The 10,753-nt window shown below is 38.1% G+C and overlaps 1 protein-coding gene across 1 annotated transcript in view; it reads left to right on the top strand.

Annotated features, from left to right (window-relative positions):
• The window catches only part of LOC120612884 (uncharacterized), a 175,075-nt gene that overhangs the window by 98,596 nt on the left and 65,726 nt on the right, over positions 1-10,753 (top strand). Inside the window, 2 exon segments of the mRNA XM_039875502.1 lie at positions 468-782; positions 2,868-2,958. Coding sequence (XP_039731436.1) covers positions 468-782; positions 2,868-2,958 — 406 coding nt within the window.

Genomic DNA, 10,753 nt, shown 5'->3' with positions numbered 1-10,753 from the left:
AGTAGAGGAAGGAAAGGGGATCCCAATTTATTCAGTACTAGAAAAAGGGAGTAGAGTTCATCCATTTTATTATGTGGAAATTAGAAAACTTTAATCACAGCCACTGGACAAGTTTCTTTAGAAGTCTGAGTAAAGAATTTTTTGCATAAACAACAGACTGTTTTAATCTTAATCTACGTACATATATCACATTAAAATAAAGTATTCTTCAAAGTCAGTTGCAGGTTTGGGGTTAAGTGCTGTTGGAGAACCCAGCATTTGTTTTTTTTTTTTTTCCCCCTGTTGTGACTCTGCTGAGTAGAGACTAGTTCTTCCAGATTGTAAAATTTCGTCTTTTTTTCCAAAGAACCCCCTGTTTGTGATTCTTGCCACTGCTAAGATTATTATTTCCTGGATTAATCCATTACTTTTACCCTGGCCCCTCATTTGCATTTATTTACGCATCTGTCTTCCTCTCATTCTCACAGCCCCACCAGCAGTAGTAGGTATGGCTCCTCCTGTAATGTGAGCCAAGGAAGCTCTCAGCTGAGTGAACTAGACCAGTGTCATGAACAAGATGATGACCATCGGGAGAGGGCCTCGATTCATTCCTGCCACAGCTCAGGCAGCTTCTCCAGAGATGGCCAAACGGGTTTTGGAGAACAAGAGAAAGTCTTGGAGGTGATGGGTGAAGAAGAGAAGGGGAGAACGTGTGAACCCAAGGAGATGAAAGAAGATGTCACAACCCATCCTTCCCCAGATCTGGTGCTACAAAAAGACCACTTCCTAGGCCTCCAGGAGAGGTAGGTGGTGGCTGTTTTGAGGAGCTCACATGGTTTCCTCAGTACCTGCATTGTGATATTGCTGAATATAAGTGCTTTGCATTTTTACCCCCACAGCTTGGTATGGTGGTGATCAGAGTACTGAGGCTTAGCTCTACACTGCTTCCTTTGATTTTTGGTATAATTCTCAAGATATTTTGAGGATCCCTGAAGAATACTTGGGTTCTTTGTAGTTAGTTCCAGTGTACCAGGCCTTCTTAAGTCTGCAGTCCTTGGCTTACTAATTGACCCCACATATGGCAGCCTCCGAGTCTGGAACTGACCTGAGCCCTGCAGATGATTTCGTTCAAAGTTGCTGCTTTGAATGAAATAGGCTTTTAAGTCTATCAATGTTTAAAATTCTTTTATGAACATTGCTTTTTTGTTTGTTTGTTTTAATTTTTTCCTGGCTGAGGAAACCAGGACAGAGTTAAGAAAAAATTGGCCAGGAAGCCAGATCTAACCCACTCCTCAGCCTTCACAGGGCCTAGAAGTGTATCTCGTGATTGGTAGCCAGAAGAAAAGTTTTAAAGATGTCCTTTTAAACAGTCTTATAATGAAACAGTACAGAGGTTGATTGTTATTATAGAGCTAAATTGGTCAGTAGAGTTACCGATAGGTTGGGGCAACACAGGGATTCTCAGTCTTGGCACTGTTGACATTTTGGGCCAGATAACTCTTTGTTATGGGGAATTATTGTATGCACTGTAGGATATTTGGTAGTATCCCTGGCCTGTGCACACTAGATGCCAGTAGCAATCCTCAGTTGTGACAACCAAAAATGTCTCCAGATATTGCCAGATTTCTCCTACAGGGCAAAACTCCTCCCAGTTAAAGCCGCTGGGGTAGAGAGATAAGGGCTAGATATGATTTAGATTCTCAAATTTTAGGCCTAATAGTAAAGGCTCTCAGTGAAAGATCAGAACAGTGAATGCTGATTATGTAGTAAAGGTTAGGGAATGGTTGGTGTGTCTACTCCATCACTGAAGGTGTAAACATATTTTCTCTTCTTACTTTTTCCTGATCTTTAGTCATCTCTGGTGGCTCTTCTAATAGACAAGAAATCCAGGAGATAGCTCTGGACCAGATTTATTACTGGGTTGACAAACCACTGAAAGATGGCTTTTTGTAGACTTTAGACTTGACAGATAATGTTGTCTGGGTAGAGTTCTTGGTAGAGCAGAAGTGCCCAGCACAAGTATTTGTCCTTTTCTACTGGTTGTGTCCTCTTAAATCCTAGCTGTGTGAGTGAACTTGACTTCTACCTTAGCCAGAAGTGCCTTCAGATGTTTTAAACAGTAGACTCAAATGGTATTAGAGCCAGCATATATATTTTACCTGTGTAGATGGTGGACACTTGTTTGTTGCCTTGGAAGTAGATCCCAATGGGAGATAGGAGGATAGGAGAAGCATTATCACTGAGAATCAACCATTGTTCCACAGTTAAGGACCTGATCATGATTAGTTCTAATACAGGCTAGTATTTATCTCTCAAAGATACTTTATTATATTTATTGCTCATTTCACTGAGGACGTTCTTGAAGCAGCTCAAGGAATAAGATCATGGCAGAAAAAGGACTGTGCTTTTTTACTTAGTACTTCCAAAATACTTAGTAGAGCAGGAAAGCTTTGCAGGAATTAAATTCTGCCCTAAGAATGCTATGTAGGATCCCCAAGGGAGACTGGTGGCCTTGAGAGATGAGGTGAGGTGAGAGAGTTACTCCAAACCTTTCTGCATAGTTTTAATTCTAGACACTAATTTATAGCCCTTGCCATTACTTCTAGCATCCCGATCCTGACTGTCCCAGTGAGCTGCCTCATGGAGTGAGTGAAAGAAAAAAGAGGAAGGAAGAGAGGGAACAGATGAAAAGCTAGGAGTTGTCATTTTAGAGGGAATTTTTTTCACATTGGATATTCATGAAGATGCTGTTTTAGTGGCCTGAATCACTAAACAAGTATAGCATAAATATAAACCATTTTATTTTAGATATTTGACAGTTTTGCCTTGAGCACTGTTACCTTGTCGTCTGGGATATTTTAAAGGAACATTCTTTTCTTTGTTACAAGTTTTCCTGAGGAGAATGCATCTTCACCATTTACCCAAGCCAGAGCACACTGGATCCGAGCAGTTACCAAGGTTCGACTCCAGCTGCAGGAGGTAGGAAATCTATTGTTCTAGTACTAGTTGGACAATTTTTCCTTTTGAAATTGGGAGACATATGGTGCCTAAGAAGCAGTCAGTGATTAGTCATCTTCTTAAAGTGTGCTTCTGGGAATGCATGACAAGTAAGCCAGAGTCTTTAGAGATGGGAGGTGGCCATTGTCTTCCTTCTATGCTAATTAATGGAAATCAAATAGACTTAGTGTGTTCAGAGCCTGAAGGTAAAGTTAAATGCTATTTTAAGTACCTTAATCACCTCAAGGCCATTTTATTTTGAGTTTAGCACATGGGACTATTTCAAGGCCTCTTGGGGTCACTTGTTATCTCATTTGGCCAGCCACTAGCACTGTATGGCTGACCCATACAGGGTCAGAAATTTTACACAGTGTTCAGAAATTTCTATGGGGTTCCCTAATTTAAGGCCCAAAGCATCAACCAAGTAAGATCTGAAACAATGTAAAAAAGTAATAAAAAAATAAATAAATAAAAGTTTTAGTGTTGTAAGTTTGAAGTGTCCTTATCTGTGTGTCAATAGATAGTCTTCAGGCAGAAAGGATGTTTTAAATGATGACAAGTGGCTATTAGTATAATACTTGACAGATATTAAAGATGCAAGCATGCTCACATGTGTAAACACCCTTAAATTTTTTCCAAACTTAGGGAGAAGTTGTCAAAATAGTAGTATAAAGAGCTCCCATATCCTCCTCACCAAGATACCCCGGTTTTTGACATTTTACATTTGCTTCATCACTCTCCATTCATTATGATTAATCTTTTTCTGAACCATTTGAGAGAAAGTTGGAGACTTGATGTTCTGTCACTTCTAAATACTCCTATTTGTAGTTCCCCAAAACAAGGCTACTTTCTTATGTAACTATCCAAATCAGGAAATCAACAGGGACAACACTATCATCAAGACCCCCATGCAAATTTTTCCAACCATTTCAACAATGTCTCTTTTCTCTTCTGGTCCAAGATTCAATACAGGTTGATATGTTATATTTACTAGTCATGACTCTTTAGTCTCCTTTAATCTGGAACAGTTTCTCAACTTTTCTCAACAAATAGTATAGGCTTTTCATTTTGTAGTATGTTCTTCATTTTGGGTCTATCCAGTGTTTCCTCGTGTCCAGACTCAGGCCATGCTTTCCTGGTGGGAATTAACCAAAAATGACGCTGGGCTCTTTATGAATTGCATTAGAAAGTACATGATGTCCGTCTGACCTATCCTTTGTAATGTTAACTTTAATCAACCAGCTAAGTTTGTATCAGCCAGGTTTCTCCACTATCAGAGCACCATTTCTTTTTTTTTGTAATTGTTGAGTGTTTTGTGGTACAATGCTCTGAGACTATGCTCATATCTTGTTCCTCATCAAATCTCCTCTGCCTACCAGCTAAGTATCCATTGATGACTTCTGTATGAATCTACCACAACCAATAGTGGTTGCCAAATGGTAACTTTCTGTTTTTACTATCTTTTCTACATTTATTACTTGGCATTATATGTGCCTACTATGAGGAAGAGATTTCCCTTTTCTCCCATTACTTTAAATTAGCATGGACTCATGAATTCCTAATTTATTACATTACTTATAATCCCCTACTATCATTTGTTTTGATGCTCAAATTGTCCTAGCTTCATAAAGCACTGTTAATTTGACCCTACAGGGAGAAGATAATGTGTTTTTTAAAATTTATTTAAGACCTTATTAACAGGTTCTTGGAGTTTGTTGACTTTTTTTTGAAAAAATCAAGTTGTAAACTTTTATTACAAAATAAAAATGAAGTTCTTAAACATCTCCACTTGACCAGATGTGAAACAATTTAAAAACCTTTGAAGGTGTATTGAGAAAAATCAGGATTTAAAACAAACAAGCAAAAGCAACACGTTTGTCATTACAAAAATAGATGTCTTTAGGTAAAAATGATAAAAACCCCACACTAGAAAGATAATACAGATAGTTCTAGTTATCTGGTCAATGGGCAAAAAGCAAGCACTTAAGGTCTTTAGCTCCAATCTTTCATTCATTTCTTATTGTTAGAATTTCATGTTCATTTCTTCTTGTTGGATGACTAAACTGGATGACGGTGGAGACCCTATATGCCTTTCCAGTCTTACCTCCTTTTGCCACTCTGTTTAGTCAACATATCCAATATATAAAATTATTTAATTTTCAAAATCTCAGAGACTTTGCCAATTTCCCATGCTTGAAATACTCCTTCTCCACCTAGCTAACTTTTCATTCACATCTTTTAAAACCCACTCAAGTGTTAGTATTTTGGGGGTAAAGCTTTCAGATTCCGAACATACTTTTTCTAGATTGTCATTTACCATGGTGTAATGGAGTTATTTGTTTGCTGTTACTTCTCTGTGTGTTTGTAAGATCCTTGAATGCTGGGGCTATGTTTTTCATTGTTGGTGTTCTAGAGCCCAATATAGAAACTAGTAGAGTGCTTAGCCAACTCTTATGGATGTTCAACTAGGCAGAAAAGCCCCTCAGCATTTCCACAGAAGTCTCCCTGTGCTTCTTTATCCTGTCTTAATTAATCCTATTTTTATTTTTCCCAAGGCTTGGCACCTAAAGTCAATAATAGCAAAATATTAACTATTAATATTATAATTTTTATATACATGAACATAAAGTTACTGAATCTGGACCATATTATGGGTAGATTTTTAAATTTTCTTTCTTAGATCAATTTTGTGAGCTTTATTCTGGGTCATTAAATATTTTTTGAAAACGTGATTTAATGATTATTAATATGTTAATAATATTCCATCATGTAGATGTTCCATACAATTCTTCTTGTTTCTTTACTATCATAAATAATGCTATGATGAACATCATATACATAAGTCTGTTTTCATTTCTGATTATTTCTTTAACTTAGCTTTCTCAAAGTAGATTCAAATAAATTTTTGCGTGAAAGAGTATATACCTTTTAAAGGGTTTTGATAAACTTCTTACATGTGTTTTCAGAAAAGTTTTTCCAGTTTGTACTTTGAGTATTTGAATGCACTGCACCAACATTAAGTATTATCATCTTAGAAGATTGTTGCCAATTTGGCAGAAGAATAATATCCCATTGTTGTAATTTGCATTTCTTTGATTATTTGTGATTTGGATATTTCCTGAAAGCTTATAGGACATTTATACTTCTTTAGCTGGTACTGCATTCAGTAGACTTTGAGGAACTAACAAAGAAACCTAGCTCCCCTTAAGCCATTCCTATAGAGTGTCAGCAACTTGAAGAAGAGATCATATAGGTCATCTCTGTATATGGATTGGCTGAGTACCTGGCCATATGTACATAATAAGTGTTTGATGACATTGCTAATGCTGATGAGGCAGTAATGTTGGTAGTGTGGGTGGAATGGATATGATTCTGTACCTTATTTGGCTTAGCTGCAGAAAAATCTGGGGGAGTAGGTGAGACTTTTAGCTCTAGAAACGGAGACTGCGGTGGCAGCAGGTGGGTGGGTGTTCCAGGTGGAAGGGACAGTGAAGGAGAAGGCATGGAGGTAGGCCGTGAGGAAGCCTTGACAGAAGCTCTTAGGTTGCTAAAGAAAGCTGAGGAAGGAGAGGCTTAATAAGAAGAGATAGAATTGAGCAAATAGATTGCTGCTGGTCAGCCTGAGAGATGGATCAGCATTTTCTCAGGAAGGATCATTAGAACAAAATAAATTGGCTCTCTCCGGCAAAGTTCTTTTCTTACTTATAACTCTCCCAAGCAAAGAGACTTCCTTCTTGTGCTATAATTGAAGCCCCGAAATAGGGATTCCCCTTGGGGAAAAAATGAGGAGGCTGAAGGGGAGCAGGCCCTTGAGGACCCCATCTCTTAAACTGAGATGCACCAGGAAAGAACTCTTTCTATAACTTTAACTCCAGTATTTTGTTCTGTTCATGGCTGCCTATCTTAACTTCCGTTACCTCCATTCTTTGCTCTCATGGAGACCACCAGTTATCCTTTTTTTTCCTCATAATATTTTAGCCTCTCCTAATTATTGCTACTCTAACACTTAAAAAACAAACCTGAAGAATGTTTTGAATAAGTAATAAATGTAAAAATATAAAATTTTACAAAAAAGGTATGTATAGTGCAAAGTTCCCCTCCTTCAGACTTCCAGGCCTCTCTCTAGTCCTCATTTCTCCCATCTCATTGTTGTCTGTGTCTTGTGACTCGGTCCAGAGATAAAATGTGCATTTATAAGCATGTATGCATACACATGCATATATTGCACATATTATCCTTTACCTTTTTTTCTTTTACTGCTATATTTTGGAGATTTTTCCTTATTAATACAAATAGAGCTACAACATTCTTTAAAAATATCTACCTAGTATTTATTTTTGTGGATGTATTATAATTTATGTACTCTGTCCTCTATTGATGAATCTTTAAGTTGTTTCTAATATTTTGCTACCACAATGTTGTAATGCAAATCCTGTAGTAAGCCTGAATACTTCCATATCTCTCTTAACCACAGCTTTTAACATCCATTTTCAAACTTCATGGAAAACCCTACTTAAGAATAGGTCCTACCACTGCTTCACAAACTAGAGAGACCTGTTTTGATGAGACCTTAGGTGCTGCTCTCAACAGGCCCCTTCTGCCCTTTGGCAAACTGTAGAGTCCTTACTTGATATCTGAGACCAGAACTGATACGTTATCTATTGACCGAAAACTGGCTGTTCACTAAAGCCCTTTTTGGAGGAGACTGTGCCTTTCTTTTTTATGCCCCATGTATTATGGGGTCAAGAGTGAGGCTTGGTTTTCTCTGGCTCCTTCTGCCACTTCCAGGCCATTACTAGATCTTTGCATAACCTGTTTTCACACTCACCTTCCTTGTTTCAGTTCGATCCCAACATTTCTATAACTTCATTCTTTGAAAACTTAGCACCTGCATCACAATTTTCCTTTTAATATCAACCAGTGCCATCATTATCATCATAGTAACCACATTTATTGAATGCTACTATTCCTGTAAGTGCTTACATGCATTACCCAAATGAATTTCTCACAATAATTCTGTGATTTAGGCTTATATTATTAAGCTTTTACAAATTAAGAAACTGAGCTTTAGAAAGATAGAAACTTGTCCAGTGTCACCTAGCTAGTAAGAGTTAGAACCAGATTCAAATTTAGATCTAGTTAACTCCAGGGCCTGATTCTTAACACTTTTTTCTACCATCGTAACACTGGATTTTTTTTTTTTAACCACCATAATCTTAGAACCCTGTTTTCCAAAGTGTGTTCCATGGGACTCCAATTTCTAGAACTGTTAATAGGTTGTTTATCATTGGATAAAGAGTTCCATGCTCAAAGAAATTTGGAAAACATTGAGTTCCAATAGAGTGTAACACCAACAGATTGCTTTATCGTAGGACTTGTCAGAAATTTGAATATATATAAGCTTGTTGTGATTCTTCAAGAGGAGAGTCCAATATGCACAGTGTTATTGCAGACTTATTTGACCATGAAAATCTGTATTGGAGAAGCATGCTGTAGGATTTGTTTTCCAAGGAGTACACTTGAGGAAAGTCTGTCTCATGATTTCATTGTCATTTCACTAAAACTGCATTTGTGAAGGTTATCAGTGAGCTCATAGTTACCTAACCTGGTGGTTGCTTTTAAGTCTTTATCTTATTGGACCTCTCTATAGTATTTGACAATCCTAAACAGTCTTTCCTGTTTTGACATCATAGAAATCATCCCCAACAGTACTCCAGCATTTCTTGTCTTCCTTTTCTGATTTCTCTCTTTGCTCACTTTTTTTTTTTCCTCACTTTTTAAATGTTGCTCTTTCTGGGGTTCTTCTCTCAATATTTTTTTTCATACAACTCTGCATTCTTTCTGTGGAATCTCATCCATTTTGTCAACTACCACTTATGTGGATTGCTCTTCTATCTGTATATCCAGCCCAGATCTCTCTCCTGAACTCTAAACCCATATTTATAACTACTTGTATACTCACTTCTCTCATCAGCTTCTCAAATTCAGCATGTTCTAACCAAAAGACATCATCTCTCAAAACCTGTTTTATGCCCTGTATATTGTTCCCATGCTCCCCAAACCAACCCTGAGCCCACTAAATTTGATTGGGCTTTTCAGAGGTAAGAGAAGATAAAGCTACCCCTTCTATAGTGTAGAATTAGGAGCACGAATTTCACTTATTTTCAAAAGGGAGGGAAGGATAAGTTTGATGTCTTGTTGTACACATAATAGGCACTCCATAAATTCTGTTGACAGCATGAATTAAAAGAATGGAGAGTAGGAAAGCTAGTCATTTTTTACTGCTGTTGAGTGGGAACCCAGTGAAACTACTTCTGATGGCTAAAGTGGCAAGGAGCCAGTGCCACAAGATCTCAGGCTTTTGTAGGGATATAGACTCCTGGGAGCACTGGGTTCCTAGGATAATATGCTGTATGGATCACTTAGATGAGGCTGTTTTGCACACCCTGGGGCTTGGAAGGAAGAAGTCAGTGGAGTGCCTTACCCTGACGAGTAGGGAAGGGGGCCAATTGCTGCCCTAGGCACTGTGGGAAAATTTTCCAAGAGTTGCTTTTGTGTGCTTGTCAGGAGAAATGCTTAACATTTCTCAAGGTTGGTTGGTTTGTTTGTTTTTTCCTCTGAAATATTCTGGATGCCTTTATGATTTGGATCTGGATGTTTATCAATGGTTGGTCTTCTGTAAACCTTGGATCAGGTTCTAGGCTGTGACTGAACCTTGTGAGTTATTAAACGTTAACATCTGGGACTGGGATTTGGGCAGCTTGTTTGAAAGGGTGGAGCTTGGCTCTGGTTTCTGAGGAGCATATCAGAACATCTCCCAGGAATGCCATGATAACATTGACCTGCCTAGAATCAGAGGAAAGTATCAGATATGGCAGCATGCTTTAACTCCAGCTGGCAGTATTTTCTGAGCATACTAAAGGGAGGTAATTAATAAACTTTTTGTGGACTAAGTCTGATTGATGCCTCTGTACAAAATTACTTGCTTCCAAATAAGCAAAGCAGCCCTTCTTGCTTCGTACTACCTTTTCTGACTCCAGCTGCTTGTCTGACCATCCAACCAATGTGAACGTTTGATACTGGCTAGGAAGGAACTCTTCCTCTGTGAGAGAAAATCCTTTGCCCAAGTTATCCAAAAGGAAGCAACTAATATAATTTTTTTCATTTTAAATCAAGCCAACTAGTAAGTGGGTACTGCTGGTTCCTGTTGGGGCTATTTGTAAGTCATTTTCTTATTATTTAAGAGTTTATAGGCCAGAGGGGAGATAGACATAATTAACAGTTAAATATTTAAATACTTCTCCCACCCCAGACACTTTTCTCAGTCTTTTTCTCATTTTTCTCCATAGCATTTCGTAGTGTTTTTGAAACTCTACTTGTAACTTCCTGTTTTCTTGGCTTCAATTATCCTAGATCCTCCTAATTCTCTTCCTTTCTTTCTTATCTTGCCTATCTCCTTTCTGTCTCTCTTTCTTTTTACAGTTTTCCCCTCAGGCACCTTTTAATCTCAGATCTTCTCATCTCCTCAGCCTCTAATCCAGAACCATTAATTAAGCAATCACTGTAAGGCTAGTACTGCGCTGGATCCCTGGCTTGTTCTAGGAAGCCAGTAGACTTCTAACTAGCCTTCCTAAGCAGATGATTCCCAGATCTATACTTCCAACCTCCCTTTTCCCCTTAAGTTCTACCCGTCATGTCTAGTTATCTACTAGTTATTTTCTCCACAATTTCCCGATGTTTGAAACTTCCCTCCTGGGCCTATTTCTCTTCCTTTGTT

The sequence above is a fragment of the Pteropus medius genome, unplaced genomic scaffold, assembly GCF_902729225.1.
Source record: "Pteropus medius unplaced genomic scaffold, Ma_sr-lr_union100, whole genome shotgun sequence".
In the NCBI taxonomy this organism is placed as follows: Eukaryota; Metazoa; Chordata; class Mammalia; order Chiroptera; family Pteropodidae; genus Pteropus; species Pteropus medius.
The sequence above is the reverse complement of the archived record's forward strand: the minus strand, read 5'-3'. Positions and strand labels throughout refer to the sequence as shown.